This window comes from Globicephala melas, chromosome 2, assembly GCF_963455315.2.
Source record: "Globicephala melas chromosome 2, mGloMel1.2, whole genome shotgun sequence".
Taxonomy (NCBI): domain Eukaryota; kingdom Metazoa; phylum Chordata; class Mammalia; order Artiodactyla; family Delphinidae; genus Globicephala; species Globicephala melas.
The window spans coordinates 66,888,113-66,905,449 of record NC_083315.2 but is presented as its reverse complement, the minus strand read 5'-3'; the positions used below and the strand labels follow the sequence as shown (position 1 = coordinate 66,905,449).

The window sequence follows — 17,337 nt, the reverse complement described above, 5'->3', positions numbered from 1 at the left end:
GTGTTAACCCTTGAGAACTTAAAGGCCATGAGTGTGAACTTGACTCTGGACTTTCAGCTCTGGAGGCTGAGCCCTTACCCCACCATGGCCATGGGCGCCCTGAAGTCGACAGACGTCAAAACTGGTGCCTGCCTTGGCAGCCCCACTGCCTGACTTGGTGGTTCAGGCCGCAGGTTGTCCTGGGCAGGTACTCGCTGTGAATTCCCCTCGAGATTGCGTGGACCAGGATGACAGCATGTTCTTGAACTTGGCCCCGAGGCAGAGTGCCCTGCTGGCACAGTTCTCCCTTGCCTCTCGTCTGAGGGTGAGGAATTCTTAGGCCATTTCTTCCAAAGGAAGGGACAGCCTCCAAGCCTGGTGGGCAGAGAAGGGGGTGCCACTCGGCTGGGAAGATGTGAATGTGGGGGACAAGTCAGCCAACAAGCCCCGGTAGGACTCACGGCGAGACACGGGCGCTGACAGGCCCGGCTTCCTCTCTGCTTGCCAAGCCCTCGAACCCCCGCCTTCACCCGTTCAGTACTGTTGGTAGGGCCCCTACCATCTCACAGCCTCTGGCATCGTAGCTGCAAGGGGATGAAAGGATGGATGAAGATGGCAAACGTTTCTCGAGAACTTGCTGTTCACTGAGTGTTGTGCAGAGTGGCTCATGCCTGTTAACGGAATCTTTGTAACAACTATCTAAGGGGGTGGTGCTGTGATTTTTCATTTTATGGAATAGGAAACCAAGGAACGGACTGGTTAATGAACTTGTCCCCTTCACGCAGCTAGACAATGGAGAAGCTGGCTTTGAACTCAGGCCATGGGGATCCAGAACTTGTGCCCCCAGGACCCTGCCTTTGCTCGGTCCCTTAGACTAGCTCTCCCCCTTTTCACTCAGAAGAACTAGGCTCAAGGACACACCTATTGACGTACAGTTGGGAACCCATGTCGGGTGTGAGGGCCCTGGTGTCCCATGTTGTCCCTGGCTGGGAGCCCTTCCTGCTTACCTGTCTCTTCCTCACTCAGTCATTCTCTGGGCACTTCCTGCTTGGTCACTGTATGCCAGTCCAAGTGGGGGAATTCAAAGAGGCGTCACAGACCCTGACACGAAGGTGCTTTTGGCCTTGTTGGGATAAATAAGGCAGGGCGATAAATACTTTTTATATAAAACAAGAGGGGGGACTTCCCTGGGGGTCCAGTGGTTAAGTCCGCCTTCCAGTGCAGGGGATGTGGTTTCGATCCCGGGTCGGGGAACTGAGATCCCACATGCTGCGGGGCAACTAATCCCTCGCGCCGCAACTACTGAGCTCATGTGCTACAACTAGCGAGAAGCTGCAACGAAGAGCCCATGTGCCGCAATGAAAGAGCCCGTGTGCTGCAACTATAATAAATAAATTAATTAATTAAAGGAAGAGGTAGGTGCAGATGAAGTACCCTGAGGGTTCAAAGGAGCAAACCGTGGCATTCCAGTGGGGACATCATCCAGGGTGGCCAGTGTCTCCTATGTATTAACTCATTCAGTCACCATTCGCTGAGTTCCTAGTAGGTACTGATGCTGGTGGTCCAGAGCCAGGGAGGACGTTTAGGCGTTCACAGTCTGGTGGAGTGGCTGGAGGTGTCTGTCCACCGGTGATGCACTGTGCCCGGTGCCAAGGGAGCAGCACACAGGAGGGAGGAACTGTATGTGCCCAGGAGGACAGCGCCAAGTAGGGTGGGGGGACCTTGGAGTTGTGATGACCTGTATGAGCTGGGCCTTGAAGGACAGGTGGGACACGGTGAGGCAGAGAAGGAGGGAAGGACGCTGCCGATGGAAGCAGTGGCGTGAAAGGGTGGGGTGAGCTCGGAGGACAGCTGGCGGTGTGGTTGGCTGGCTTGTTGGGAGGCACAGTGGAGAAGATGAGGCTCGGGGTTGGCGGGCTGAGAAGAGAGCCCTGAGGGCCGCCCTTACGTAGCCCCGTCTTGCCTATAGGATGAGGCGAGATGGTGGGTTCTGAGTTGGGGGTTGGTGGTTATCTGACGGCAGCTTCATAATGATTAATCTGGCCACTGTGTGGAATTTAAAATCTAGGGGAAATTAATGGGGCTACCCCCCCCCCCGCAAAATACCCACTTAGGAAGCTGTAGCGCTGAAGGAGGCTGAGATGAATGCTTTAGAGAAATGGCAGCGGGAGAGGAGAGGGCGTTTACGAGTGTCATGAATCATTGGCATTCATTGATCAGCTTTAACTGGGAAAACGATGACGTTTCAGCTTAACTGAGGCAGAGCCCCAGGAGATGGGACGGCGTTTGGGGCGAAGGGTGACAGGGAGATGCCGGTGCTTGCCTGTGTCCAGGAAGCGGCAGGACGGTCAGGAGAGAGGCTGCGGCTGGAGGTGCAGCTTTGGAGCCATTAGCATGTTTGACAGCCTTGCCCAGAGTGGAGTCAGAGACATGATTTTGTCATCAAATGAGTTTGGAAAGCCTATACTGTGCTCCCTCTTGGGGCCCCCAGGGCACCCGCAGCGTAAAGCCTCTGAGAGTCCTGCAGAAAGGAGGCCTGTTTGGTCCAGCGTTTCTCCCACGGGTCCAACCGCTGCTGGAACACTTTTCTCTTACGATCCCATTGACCCTCCCATAGATCTCACTTTGGAAACACTGATGAAGGTTCGGCTGAAGTCCTGGGAGTGGATGGATTCAGTGGAGAGGGAGACCCAGCTCAAGAAGGAAAGAGGGCTGAAGACAGACTCACGGGACCCCCTCAGGAAGAGGCTGAGGGTCAGGTGGAGGATGGGGCCTCAGGGAGGGGAGGAGGTGCTGAAGGACACAGTGGGCGGGTTCTGCAGAGATGAGAAGTGAGAAGAGAACTCCTCGTGAGTTCAAAGGTATCCTGTGGGGATAAAAGGGTGGTGGGGTGGGCAGCACACAGCAGCTGCCTCTGCGTTTCTCCTTTGTGGCTGGCATGTCCCAAACAGTAGGATGCTGACAGGCACGCGGAGAGTTCTCCCCGGAGAGAGACAGGGCATCTCAGGACACCTATTATTTCTAGTAAAGGAGTTATTATACAAAAAGAAAGCAAGCATAGGACATGGGGCTGCTGCTTCATTTCCTCCCTCCTCCAGGCAAAAGATGGCACCTCCTGCCACAGTAAAGCCACTTGGGGTGCCTCGTGGAGGCGGCCCATGAGTGACTGAAAGGCAGCTCAGCTTCTGGCCAGGGGCAGGCTCTGGGGAGGTCCCAGGGCTTTGTTTTGCAGGGAAGGGATGTGAGCAGGTGATGTTCCTGTTATTACACATCATGCCGGATGAGTCACCTGGAATTTCCTAAGGATTTAGGTCAAGGATTGGAGCAAATGGAGGGGAAGGAGGAGGGAGGCGGAGAGAGAGAAGAAAGATAACGAGCTGGATCCTGCCGGTGAGTAAAGTTGTTCTCTGCTTTAAAGTGAGACATCTCGGGAGGGGCCTTGACTGGGGGAAACGAGGTACCAGGGAATGTCCTGGGGCAGCGGCTGAGCTGGAGTTTAAGGAGGTGATGGTTTCCCGGAGGACCTTGGGCTGAGGCTGCCTTCCTGTCCTGCCAGGAGAAGGGGGCCCTGGTGGCAGAGTAGCAGGAGGACCCCTGGGCCTCGAGAGAGGGCAGGGGCCCACGTTACAGGCCCTACCCGATCCCAGGTGTCTTGGGCTGCTGCAGAAGTTCTTTTCTGAGGCCTCGTTGGGCTTTAATCTTCCGTAAGCTTGGGACACCACAGGCAGGCATCTTCACGGCAGGACGTCGGCTGCCGGCTGGACCGTCACGCTCCCGAGGGTCCGTCCAGCTCTTAGACTTTTCCACTGTTCTTGGTTTCAGTAAACTGGTCCTAGGTTGAAAGAGCGTGGGGTCTTTTCTGTGTAAAACTGGGTTTGTTGCCTAATCCTTGGTGAGACAAGTTGGCATTGGTGCCCGGCTGCTGGGACACAGCTGGCCTGGGCCTGCAGGGACCTAACCCCCAGGTACACAGGTGGCTCAGGCACAGGGGTAGAGGATATTTTCACAGCCACCTGCGCTGGGCCTCGAAGGTTGCGTCCTGGCAGAGGAGGGGGACGAGCAGTCCAGGCAGGGGAAGTGCACGTGGCGGTTGGGGCGTGGAAGCCTCCTGGCCTGAGGCAGAGCCGCCTTCCGCAGGTGAGCGCAGACTAAGGCAGCCGTTTGTGTTCTGACCTTTAGCTTTACAGCGTCGCTGCTCCCGGCCCTCGCCCAGTCCCTGCTTTCGATGTATAGTAGAAAGTTAATTTCCCCGCTCCGACCTCCCCCCGCCCCTTTCGTTTACCGGATTTGGATCTCTCGCACATGTTTTTAATAGGCATCCCTTTGCCTTCTGGGTTTTATTCTGTTTTCTTTTCCTTAAACAAAACAGAAAGTCAGTGCCAGCTTGGAATCGGGCTCAGAGCCGAAGCCAGCCAATGCGTTAGGCTGGCAGGGGGCCAGTCGAGAATTAAGTGCCCCGTGCTCCTCAAGTGGTCTGGCCGACACCGCACCGGTGGGGACAGGGGGCCGAGAACGGCTGCAGCGGGAGGCTCCTGCGTCTGCAATGCCTCTGCTGCAGGAAGAGAGATTGGCACAGACTCAGCAGTCTGGCCGAGAGCAGAAGCGTTTGAAGGGAAGGCCTTGGGCACACGCCATCAGCTGCCACTCCAGGTGTGCTGAGTCCTTGGCTAGAGAAGCGAAACCACTTTCCACTGGGGCAGGTCACTTTACCCTGTAGAGTTGTCCTCCCAGAGGAGCCTGTGAGTGGCATATGTTCAGGGTTCTTAGAAGCAACCTTACATAAAATTGCTTCTGCGTTTGTTGGGAAACTCTTGAAACTAGGGTAGGTTGGCTGGCTGGATTGATTGATATGGAGGAGGAGGAGCCACCTGAAGATGTCATTTAAGATTTAGTGCGCAGCTTCCCTGGTGGCACAGTGGTTGAGAGTCTGCCTGCCGATGCAGGGGACACGGGTTCGTGCCCCGGTCCGGGAAGATCCCACATGCCGCGGAGCGGCTGGGCCCGTGAGCCATGGCCGCTGAGCCTGCGCGTCCGGAGCCTGTGCTCCGCAACGGGAGAGGCCACAACAGTGAGAAGCCCGCATACCGCAAAAAAAAAAAAAAAAAAAAAAAAGATTTAGTGCCCAGGACAAGTTTTGTTTCCCCTGCAGAACTAGTAAGAATTGTCTGTCCACCAACCAGAGCCATGTAGCATATTATGCTCCCTTTTTGCCTTGTCTGCTAGGAAGCTTAGACCCAAGCGGAGTGCTCTTTCAGGAGCTGTAACTTCATGGTTAGCCTGTTTATAGTCTTCTCTTTTCCAGGGTCCTGACTTTGTCTTGTTCGGAACCATGGTCTGGATAAGTCCTTTGGTAGGAAAGAAATGAGGGCATACGTGAAGTTTAAAATAAAGGCATAACCCAGAGGTGGTGATCATACTTGGGTCTGCAGCTCCTCTTACAGAAATGCCTTGAGGAAGCACCGAGGGATGATGGGAGGGAGAGAGGTGAAAGGCAGGGCTGACTGTCAGTTGTTTGCAGACAACAGTAAGTGCATGGCTGCGGTGCTGCTTCTGAATGTAGGTCGGCTCGTCCAAACAGCACTCTCTGAAATGGCAGCCTGCAGACTTTGCCTTGGCCTGACTGCTCTGTTCCCCCAACCAGCATCTTCTTAATTATGTGTCAGGCTCCTGCATCCTGTGTTTCCCACAGCACTGTTCAGTGAGTGTCTGTGAGTTGCAGGCATGTTTAGATAAGGGCTCAGATCTGCTTGGGAGGGCCTCTTGGGCTAGGACCCCAAGCCTCTCTCTGATTCCGAGACACCTTGCAGCCCACACGTGCCCAGAATATGGTTCTGGCCCCACGTTACCCAATGGGTGGCCTGCTGGCTTCTCTTCTTTTGATGGGTGGGCTGAGTCAGTGTTCCTGGGAGCCTAGCTCGCTCACTTCTGCCTGGACTAAGCCCAGGGGGTGCTGGAAAAGGCTTTATAATTTGGAGATGAAGACGGCTCTGTTCTGTACTTGGCTAGAGAAGCCAAGGCCAGCCCAGATCAGCCATAGCTGCCTCTTCGTGGTGACCCATGCCAGAAACACCGTGACCTACATGGTCTGCTTTCAGTGGCTTCCAGTACACTGCAGTCACTGTTCAGACTGGGCCACTGAGGCCAGAGAGGGACGTCATGTCCCTCAGGTTGCACAGCAGGGTCAGCAGAGCTTGCCTCTGGGAATTCCCCAGTACCTCTTGGCCCTGACACGTTGCCAGACCACTTTGAAGGCTCGGAGTGCACTTGGATTTCTTAGGTGGTGGTGGTTGTTTTTTTTTTAAGGTTTCCAAAGCAACATAGCTCACATTTTAGTGACCACATTGTTTAGAATATAGCTTATCTCATTGGAATGTCAAGCATCGAGCAAAGCCAGAGCCGGATGTGGCTGGCGTGGCTCAACCCAGCCTCGGGGGCACTGGCCGCGGGCCATGGTCGCTCCTGCCCCACCACACCACTTTCACCATTAAGTAGTGTGGGCCCTGGCAAGGGAAGGAGGGGCAAGGACACTTCGCTCCCTTCGGATGGAGGTCAGGACAAGAACAGGATCTCTTCAAGTTCATATAACCAAAATTATTATAATTTCTGTTAACACCATTTATTGAGTGCTGGATGTGTGCCCCGCGCTCCCCTTGAATTATCTCAGTCCATCCACAAACAGCGCCTGGTGATAAAGGAGATTCTCCGCTCTGGTGACCCGGGGGGAGATGTGGACACTGAAACTCAGAGTTTAACTGGTTTGCTCAGCGGCACACAGCTGGCCTGTGTCTGAGCAGAGGGTGGACGATGGTCCATCTGGCCTTGAAGCCTGTGCTCCATGACCTGGTCAAGCATCCAGGGCAGTGGTTTTCAACTGGGGCCTGTTTGGCCCCGTGGAAGACTTCTCGCAATGTCTGGAGGCATTTCTTACTGTCACCGCTGGGACGGTGAGATGGATGTGTGCCGCCGGCATCGGGTGGGTAGAGGCCAGGGATGCTGTGCACATCCTAGAGTGCACAGAACCCTCTCCCCACAGAGAATTATCTGGCCCCAAATCTCAGGAGTGCCGAGGTTGAGAAACCTGATGTAGGTGTCCTGACCCTCTAGCTGACTCTTCCTGGGTGTGTTGAGTGCAGGGATGTCACGGGCTGCAGCTCCTCCCGTGTGTGCTGACCTTCTCTTTACCCTTAGACGGGATCATGGGCGTAGACCCCAGAAGGAGATCAGGGCCACTTTGCCCTGCAGGGGGACCCGGGCCTCTCCTGGGCTTTACGCACTTTCAGAGGTCTGGTGAGCTGAGCAGAGGTTCTCGTGGGTTCTCGCTCTGGGAAGTTGCTCGGCGGGCGGTGAGCAGGGGTCTCGGGCCAGTGCTGAGACTTGGCACGGCAAACCCTTCCCATCACTCTCACTGGCTCCCACAAAGTCACGCCCTGAGTGACCAGGCGGCTCCACGTCTATGTAAGAGCCAGAGCAAGTGACTCAGGCTGGAGGCCTGAGGCGGAGGGATGAGAGCAGCAGAATCCCTGATTCGCCAGCAGATGGTGGGATTCAAGTAGGCAGAGAGCAGGATGTGGCCCGGGGAGCAGTGCAGAGCAGAGAAGCAGCTGGAAGGGCTGGCTGGAGTGCTGGGAGTCCTGTCAGAGGCGTGGCACTGCTGCAAGTGAGGAAGGACGAGGGCCCGGCCCAGGGCCAAGAGGATGGACCCTAAGGTGGGAGATGACACACAGATGGGCAGGAGGAGGGCAGGGGTACCTGGGCAGGTGTGGAGCCTGGAACAGCTGGAGGTGACAGGAGGCGTTAGGGAATCACGGGAAAGGTAACGTGGAGGCACGTGAGGGGAAACCTCTGTTTCAGGGGTTCCCACCTCTTCTGAGAACCAGCAGTTTGCTCTGAGGAGCCCTTGACCGAGACACAGACTGACAACTAGGATAAATTCAGAGCTGCTTTTAGGTGAGTTTGTGTCTTAGCCACCCCGACAGATGGCATCTGGATACATTTGGAAGATAGTTTCCGCAATAAGAGGCAGGGACCCAGTTCACTCTGTAGACGGTGCCTGGTGCCTGTGGACGCGGCCCCCTGGGCCGCACCAGCCTTGTCATTTCACAGGCTTGGACGCTGCCGCCCGACAGGCTAGGAGTTAGCCCACGACCAGGCAGAGCCAGAAGCTGCAAGCCCTTCTGGGAGGCAGAGATCAGCATGGGTTACTCTGGGGACCTTGGGAGAGAGGCAGATGGTGTGGCCAGACCGCAGTGGGCACTCCTGGCCTGTCCGGTGCGTTTAGCCAGGTGCTTGTTGGTCTCAGGGCCTTTTGGGTTTGACCCAGCACCTCCTTGAAGACTACTTCAAGCCAAGGCCAGGCCGGGCGGGGCAGGGCCTTTGTGAGCTCAACTAAATAAAAAGTACCAAGGCCAGTGGAATGCTTCTCCCAACACCTGAGGATTTTGTCCCACTGGATCCTGCAAGTTTTACACAGTAAAAGGGTTGGGGGGCGGGATTCTAATGCCCTGAGAGGTGGGGAAACAGGCTTCTGGAGCATCTAGGGGACCCCATCCAGGAGCTCAGGGGCTGGGGGGGCCCCCTGACCCAGCGGCCCGGCCTGTCTCCTCAGACCTGCAGCCCGTTACCTACTGCGAGCCGGCCTTCTGGTGTTCCATCTCCTACTACGAGCTCAACCAGCGTGTCGGGGAGACATTCCACGCCTCACAGCCGTCCATGACAGTGGATGGCTTCACCGATCCCTCCAACTCAGAGCGCTTCTGCCTGGGGCTGCTCTCAAATGTCAACAGGAACGCGGCCGTGGAGCTGACGCGGAGGCATATCGGTAAGGGGCGGCCGCGCTCCCCCCTGTGACACCACCCCGCGCCCCAGCCAGCACAGCCCCTGCCAGAACCCACCAGCCACCACTGTGCGCCTCCCCCGTGCCCGTCCCCCAGGCTGCGTATTGCCTTGTTTAGGGGCCAGACAGGTAGAGTTGCGGTTGCTTGATCGTTCCCACTCAGAGACCATTTCTGAAAATTTGAGAGCCACAGAGGAGGACAGTTGACTTTCTTGAGAAAGGCAACCGTGCAATTCTCTTAATAAAAATACCCTTGAAGTACTGATAGGTGGACAAGTATATAGTCCACCTTGTAGGAATGATATTCTCTTTGTTCACTTCATATATGATTGTTCTAGGAACTTAGAAGAGGTGGAGAGACCAGTATTGCCCGCCTCCGGGACACCACTGCTGCTAACACTCTCTCCCGACACCTAGCACGTGGTGAAAGATCACTTAGTTTAGGGAGGAGGAAGCCTTGCTGTGTGTCACTTGGTTTGCTCATAAAATTATCGTGCTGAGGTTGTTCACAGCCTTGCGATCCAGAGTCCTAGAAGGGCCATAGAGATGGTGTAGAGATGGTGGGTATTCTCAGACATTGTTGAGGGCACGCAGGGTGGCCAAGGGGTTCCAGAGGAAACTCAGGAGCTGGGCAGGGCAGGAGGGGTCTGGGCACATGTGAACCAGAGCACCTCTGCTCTTGTTTGTATTATATCTTGCGCCTTCACAGAAGATTTTATTTGGACAGAGGGTTTTACAGTCAAGAAAAGTTTGGAAGCCGTGGGCCTGCGCCAGTGCGCCTATTTTCCAGGGAATGATAACCTGATGCCCAGGGAGGGGCAGAGCCCTGCAGAGGCCACACAGCAAGTGTGTAACACAGTCGGTGACAAAGAGCCCCCTCCTGCCCCTGAGCCTGCATCCTTCCCGGACAGCTTCCTACTTGTTTTCTTTTAAAAAGATCCTCGGTGGTAGACACAGGTGTTTACTTACCCACTTTATACTTTTCTATATTTAAATATAACATTTCAAAAATTACCCAAACATTTTTGTTCTTTGGGTCTGGGTCTTCCCACCTCCGCCTCCCGCTCTTGACCGACATAACTCCAGGGCGCCTCCTAGTGGCCCCCGAGTCTGTCAGCACCCTGGTGTCTGTGAGCCGCCAAGTCCTGTAGCACTGAGCCAGGAAGAACTGGGGAGTGGCGGGGGCCGGGGACAGTGGTGGGACGAGGAGGCAGGCCTGCAGCCGGTCGCCTGGTTTCCATCCCACTCCACGTTGCGCCTGTGAAAGCTGGCTCCATTCCCCGGCCCTCTGGGCCTCTGCCCCCAGGAGTGGGAACAAAGACCTTCCAGGCAGGAGAAGAGAACATCCCCTGGCTGAGCAGAGACTGGTTGTCAGAGGGTTTATATAACTTGCTTGAATTGCAGAGCCAATTTAAAAATAATTTCTGCCCATCTGGAGTGGATTTAAGAGATGAAGGGAAAGTAAATGATATAAAGCTATGGAATGTTTTAGAAAAATGCATCGAGGGGAGAGAGGTACAGGGAGTGGCACTAATTAAGCCATCCTTGCAGTGAAGGGCTCCTGGGGTATCTGCTGCCTCAGGAGGAGCTCTGCAGGCTGACTAAATGAGTTTCTGAATCTCGGAGGGGGAAGGGACCTAGTAGTAGTAGCAGCAGCAGCAACTACTGCTCACCAGGCACTTGCTGTGTGTCTTACAGCAGCCCCAGGAGGTAGGTATGATTGTTACCCCCATCTTACAGATGAGGAAACTGAGGCTCAGCGGCTGAGTAACTTGGCCGAGGCCCATGGCAGGTCATCGGCAGAGGCTGCTGTTAAGACTTACCCATGCTCTTTCCTCTCGTCGTCTGCCTCCCCAGCTTTGGCAGCCTAGCATCACCCATCACTTCCCCGTGTGTTTAGGCTTGGGCTCTGGGCCCCGTTTGCCTGGTGACCCTGGCAGAGAACCAGTCACTTGGAGCATCGGCTGCAGTTCTGCCTCCTCTGGTAGCCTCAGCTGGTGCCAGGACCACTCTGACCCGAATCTCTCTAGGGCGAGGCGTGCGGCTGTACTACATCGGAGGCGAGGTCTTCGCAGAGTGCCTCAGCGACAGTGCCATCTTTGTCCAGTCTCCCAACTGTAACCAGCGCTACGGCTGGCACCCAGCCACCGTCTGCAAGATCCCACCAGGTACCACCACCGACATACCCACCCTTTCCCTGAGGTCCTCTCCTCTGCGGCACGTGCCTGGGATGCTAGAAAGGTTTCTTCTCTCTTACCTTTTCTCCTCATGGGTGTTCGCACTGACAATCTGGAGATGCTTCCCTTGGGTTTTCTGCCTTGCTGTCTTATTGTGACCTCCCCGAACCTTCGGGGAGCAGACGCAGCATCTGACACATCTGCCTTTGATCTCTGGGTACCTGTTTATTGCCTGTGTGCATAGATGCTAAGATAGTACGCCTGCTTCCTTCCTTTTCTCCCTCCCTCCCTTCCTTCCTAAAGCCATGCCAGATGCTGTAGGGGGATGGAGGGGTGCAGAAAGTCCTTCTGCTGTCCCCACAGACCTTACCCATCAGCTGAGTGTGCAAGGCAAAGACACAAATGTGTTTAATACAAGGGAGGGTGCTACGCACCATGCAAGCAGCACAGGTAACGTGCTCTTGGATCCAAGGGGAGAAACACATTTAACTGTTAGGATGGATCAGGAAAGGCTTCATGGAGGAGAAGGCATTTGGGCTTGGAGCAGTAGGTAAGCATTAGGCATAGGGTGATGGTGGGGCGGGGACCGTGAGGGCATCCCAGGCAGAGGCCAGAGGTGATGGAGGGCAGGGCACACGTGGGCTGCACTCTGCCTGCAGTGGAGGCCGTTTAAACGACAGTCGGGAGACACGTTTAGAAAACATGATGGGACCAGGCCACGGAAGAACATGAGAAAGTTTTGCTTTTATTCAGGGGGACTGTTGAGGGTTTTCTGAGTAGGGCTACGAATCCCACCTGTACTCCAAGGGGTGGCAGGCTCACCCCAGAGGGTGGCTTGGACAGGGCCAGGCCTGGGTAGATGACCAGGCAGGTGGCTGATCTCATCCAAGGCCTCTTCACTTAGAAAGCTGAGGCAGAACGCCCCTGCCGCAGCCCACCTCTCCCAGGGCGCGCAGACGCAGAGCGTGGACTGTGCCCGGCGGGTAGAGTGTGTGGCTCAGTCCATTGCCTGCGGCGTGTGTGTGGCATGTCTTCCTGCTCACTAAGTAGCAGGTGATGGTGGAGCGGTGGGTCATGGGCTGGATCAACTTAAGAATGCAGAGTTTGAGATGCTCGTGGTGCTCTCCATTTCTGGAATGTCGTGTGGTTGCGTTTACAGAGCACACGGCTACCTTGGGGCTCACTTAGTCCTCACCAGTTATTCTAGCTCTTCAGGTGAGGAGGCATGCTGAGGAGACAAGTTCAGAGAGGTTAAGCTACCTGCAAAGGACACACAGCTAGTAAGTGGCTGAGCCAGGATGAGCCTAGGGCTGTGTGCTTCTCTGCTGCTTGCTGGGCGGGGGACCGGAACTCACCTTGGGCTCTGCTTCACCCCTCTTCCCCTCAGAAAATGAGAAGAGGAAGTCCAGATGCGCACTTGGCTTTGTGCCCATCCCCCAGCCCCGCCCTCTCCCTCTCTCTGGTTCCGGCAGAGCTGGCTGTGGTGCTGGATGTTATCTCATGGGATGTCAGAGCTGGGGGGCCTCTGAGGCCAGCCTCTCCTTTCACAAGGGAGACACGGGCTTAGAAGAGAAAGTGACCAGCCCAGAGTCACGCAGCAAGCCGAGGGGCCCAGTGCTGGCCCGTTAGTGTCACCTCAGCTCACCTTTTTGGGCATTTTTGGCATGTGCTTTTTTTTGTCTTTTATTTCTCTGATTGACACATTCCTGGCACTCAGGCGGTTGGACTTCGAACAAGAGATTTACGGTAAACTTTATGTGTGCCTGTCTCTGGTTTTATGCCTGGAGTTAGGTACACACCTTCACTTTGCCGAGAACGTCACCCCACCCCAGCCTCGTGCCCAGAGGCCAAGATGTGGCCCGGATCTCTCGCTGCCTCCTGGCCCGGGCAGAGGTGGATTTGTTGGAGGAGCCCAGGTGGGAGGTGCCCAGGACCCTCCGCCGACCTCCTGTTGGCACGGCAGGCCGGGTAGCCTCTCAGCTGGCCCGTCTCTCTGGTGCTCCCTCCATCAAAGGGCAAGGACTCCTGTCCCCCAGGAGGTCGGCCATACCCGTGCACTACGGGGGCCTCCAGGCTCGTGACCCTGCCTCTGTTCCCTGGAGTCTTGCCTTGGCCCCTTCGCCCAGGGCAGGGCCCACCTCTCCCAACCGTTTCCCTTGTTCCTGGGCTCACTTTACTGTCTTCCTCAGCCTTCCCACGGCTCTGGGAACTGGAGCTTATGGGCCACTGTTTAACTCTCCCCCCTCACCTGTGTCAGCTGCATCTCCCCATCAAGGCGGTGATGGCTTCAGGGGCAGGGACCACGTGGGCTCGCCCCCCAGTGTGGTGCTGCGCGTGGAATCTGTGGCTAATGTGGGAACACTGGTCCGGGTGACCCTGGGGGTGGGGTGGGGGGCTTTAGCCAGGAGAGGAGCTCCGGACAAGTGCACTCTTCGTCCCCACGAGCACTGTTTTTGTTCTGTTGGCAGGATGCAACCTGAAGATCTTCAACAACCAGGAGTTTGCCGCCCTCCTGGCTCAATCTGTCAACCAGGGCTTCGAGGCCGTGTACCAGCTGACCCGGATGTGCACCATCCGCATGAGCTTCGTCAAGGGCTGGGGAGCCGAGTACAGGTCGGGGCTGGGGCGCTTGTCCCTGGGATGCGGGGACTGCAGGTGGCTCAGAACGCAGAGCAAGGGCTCCCCAGAGATAAGCGAGGCTGGCCCTTGCCCCGAAGAGCAGAGGGACCAGGGATCCGAGCGGGGCCAAGTCCCACTAGACGGGGAAGAGCTGAGCAGTGCTCGCCCAGTTTCTCAGGAGCTGGGAGCGTTCCATCCTCACCACAACCCTGGGTGGGGACGCTGGCATTGTCCCCGTTGTGCGGATGAGGGAACAAAGGCCCAGGGAGGGAAAGCGACTAGCCTGAAGTTGCATCATTTGTGGAAAAGCTGAGCCTAGAACTGTGTCCTCTTGGCGTCTTCCTCCTTGTTCGTTTTCGGCCGATGGTTTTAGGAAGACCCTCTCCGGGGAGTTAAGTCTTCATCTCACTGTTCCTTCTCTCCTCTGTGGCTCCATCTCTGACCCGGTGACCCTGAGGATCTAGGATATTAAAACTGAGAAGCAGGGAAGGGAGGAGGAGATTTGGGTGGTCGAAGGAACAAAATTTACTTGCTCAGAAATGATTTTTTCAGAATTTCTGAGATACTGGTTTTAACATGGCACTGGTCAGGGGTGTCCCTGGTTTGCTCTGTCGAATCTCTCGGGCCACTCTGGCGTGGGCTTAGAGAAGCCCATTCCTTTTCCTTCCACACCTGGACAGGAGTTTCCCCTAGAGGCAGGTCTGTGTGCCCAGCCCCGACTCCGCGGCAGACACAGAGGTGCCCGCACATCAGCTGGAGCCAGTGCCTTGCAAGTTACTCTCCCCTTCTCTTCATTTTTCCAGATGTTTGGAATCCATTTTGTTTTGCAGTCATTCTGCACCCAGGCCAAACCCATTTCAGTATTGGCTCTGGGCCACCATTTATAATGAAATCCAGATGAGCATGACTTATGGAAAGTCAGATTCTCATTAGAGGATTTCGGTCCATAAAATCCTCCTCTTCCATTTACCGTACTTTAGCTGCTGTTCTCCGTGTCTGCCCCACAGTGCCAGGGAACACAGCACCTTGGTCTCTGGGGTTTCTCTCAAATCCGGGATGAATGACCCGTTGAGCTATCCGAGTGGTCAGCCGTCGGAGAACTTACAACCCAGTTATAATGGCCTGAGATTAGCCCAGGCCCAAAGGCCCAGCCCGAGGGATGTTTTAGCTCACCTTTTGGCCTTGGCTGAATCATTTAGGGAGCAAGAGTTAAAAGGTTAGAAAGTTAATCTTCTTTTTAGTTGGGGAAGGGAAATATTTAAAGATGGACCCGGTGGAAAAGAGCCAGAGGGAGGTCCATTTATCCCTGTTAGCACTCAGACTGCAGTCTAGAGGGCCACACTCAGGCACGCAGGTCAGGCAGGCACGCCAGGGCCGAGTCTGCAAGCCCGTTTCTAATCCTCCACTCGGGAGAAGCGCAGGCCAAGCAAGCAGGGTGGTGACCTCAGGCCAGCGGCTCTTGACCTGGCGCGGCACTGCAGTCCTCCAGGTTCAAGTGCTTGGGAAGAGGCCCCTGCTGGCAGAAGGCTTTCCCTGGGGGCACTGTGTCACCGTGCGGGACATACTGCCAGCACACCCAGTCCTGTGCAGCCCACCACGTCACTGCCACCTGGCAGCGCCGCAGAGCAACCTAACTGGTGGTGCGGCCCCTTCCCAGAACAGCCTCGCCCTCCTCCTGTCTCCGGGGCCAAGGAGAGTAAGGTTTCACCCCTTCCTGTGAGGTGGCTGAAAGCAGAGCCCAGGCCTCTCACCTCCAGCTGGCACCAGCGCCTCCGGCCTCAGCAGATAGCCTTTGCTCAGTGGAGGCCTTTGGGAGCCTGCCTGCAAGCTGCGTCATCAACCAGCCCGAATTTAGACGAAGTGCTTTGGGGAAAAGAAACGTGTGGTGTGCCTTGGTTTTTTCCAGTAATTGTTCCACGGCTCGCTCTGCTCGTAAGATTTTCCAAAATAAGGCCATAGATGGGAATTGTATCAGCACATTGGGGACCGACAGCATGTGGACTCTGTCGGCGCCCTGTAAGAAACACCCCTCAATCAGGCAGACGCACGTCATCGCGGCCTGCTGGGGGTAGGTCGGGGCTGAAGGCAGGGGAGCTGTAGGTGCCCTCTCAGGACAGGGGGACCAGAGAGACCTTTGCTCTGGCTGAGGTTCTCCATCAGGAGCCCATCAAGGCAACCGGGGGGCCTTTGGGGTACCCTGGAATTTGCCTTACATGTTTCTCTTTAAGGGGGCCACGTCCTTCCCTGGTGCAGGAGAACCTGATTTACTCAAAGCCCTTCCTGCTTGGAGTTTGGCCCGGCAGTTTCAGCAAGTTAGTGGCACCTCCTCCAGGACAGGGTCTAGCAAGGCAGTCCATATCTCTGGCTCTGGGAAGAAGCCTGTCACCAAAGCGGGAAAAGGCATTCTGACATGTGTGTGTGTGCTTCTGGACATTCTTAACATCCCCCAACCCACCCCTTTCCCAATGTCTTGCAGGAGACAGACCGTGACCAGCACCCCCTGCTGGATCGAGCTGCACCTGAATGGGCCTTTGCAGTGGCTTGACAAGGTCCTCACCCAGATGGGCTCCCCCAGCATCCGCTGCTCCAGTGTGTCTTAGAGACATTGGGTGTGAAGGGGGAGGGCGGGGAGGGTGGGCTTGGGGAAAATGGCCATGTAGGAGGTGGAGAAATCAGAACTCAAATCACGGTTGTCAAAGAAGAAGAAATTTTTCTCCCTCAACCAAAGTGGCACGAGCCTGTTTTACAGAACATGAAAGCAAACCCAGAGATGGATTTTTATGAACAGCTGTGTCTGCTGAACACATCTGCCCTTTGGCCCTGGTGTGAAGGGCAAGAAATGGCTTCTGCTCTGGTGGCTTGAGCAAACAGGTAGTATTTTACCACCTGCCCCCTCCCCCAGCCCCCTTTTCTTTTAATGACAGCAAACTGAGATGTCACTGCCCAACAGGAAACGGCCCTGTGGTCAGGACCGAGTGCGGAATTCGCCTTGGGCACTCTAGAGGCAGGGAGAAGCCGGCAGGCAGGGGTATAAGCGCACCTCGGGCCCAGCCCTCCTCTTCCAGTGAGCATTCCTGAACCCCAGCAGCGGCAGACCTTGCACCCTGGGGGCTGAATTGACTTGGGGTGGGGAGGGGTCTTGTCTGTCTCCACCCTTCGGGGAGCATACTGATTGGTGTGAGCGAGTGTGTCCAGAACCGAGCACACAGGGACCGGTGGGAAGAGGTGGTGACACCTCTTCTTTAAAAACACTCTTAAAGTTGTCTGCATTTTCAGCAGTTGGAAGGATCTGTCGAGGCTCAGGCACGTAGGAAATGTATAGTTTGTAGCATCACGGTAATCTCAAAGAGATTTGAATTATGTGAAGTGTTCCCGGGAAGCAGGAGGCAGTCGTCCGTGATGGTGTTCGGGCTGAGGCAGCACCACCACGGTGCGCGGGTCTCCGGTCACCTGTAAGAGCTCGCTCCGCTTTCTCATGCATTCGGCTACACTGGCTGATGTAGTCAGTTGCGTTAATTAAATGAACTTTATCGTATGCTCTTTTAAACCTTTGTTTTATATTTAAAAAAAACACAAAAAAACCCTGGGTTGGCACGTTGATTGGGAAACCAGAGGGGGACCCAGCAACTTCTCCCCCAAAGTGAAGCTTTTCCAGGTTTTGTTGAGAAGACACCTGCCAGCACTTTTGGAAGCTGAAATTAACAGAAGCAAATTCACCAGGAGGGAAAG

The 17,337-nt window shown here is 55.6% G+C and overlaps 1 protein-coding gene across 6 annotated transcripts in view; it reads left to right on the top strand.

Moving 5' to 3' along the window:
* Positions 1-16,225, top strand: part of SMAD3 (SMAD family member 3) — a 192,291-nt gene extending 176,066 nt beyond the window's left edge. For all 6 annotated transcript variants that reach the window (XM_060294076.2, XM_030875175.3, XM_060294078.2 and 3 more), the window contains exons 6-9: positions 8,585-8,797; positions 10,843-10,980; positions 13,458-13,602; positions 16,085-16,225. In XM_060294076.2, the coding sequence (XP_060150059.1) occupies positions 8,585-8,797; positions 10,843-10,980; positions 13,458-13,602; positions 16,085-16,208 (620 nt within the window). In that variant the 3' untranslated portion in view covers positions 16,209-16,225. The remainder of the gene's footprint in view (positions 1-8,584; positions 8,798-10,842; positions 10,981-13,457; positions 13,603-16,084) is intronic.
* The last annotated feature ends 1,112 nt before the right edge of the window (positions 16,226-17,337 follow it).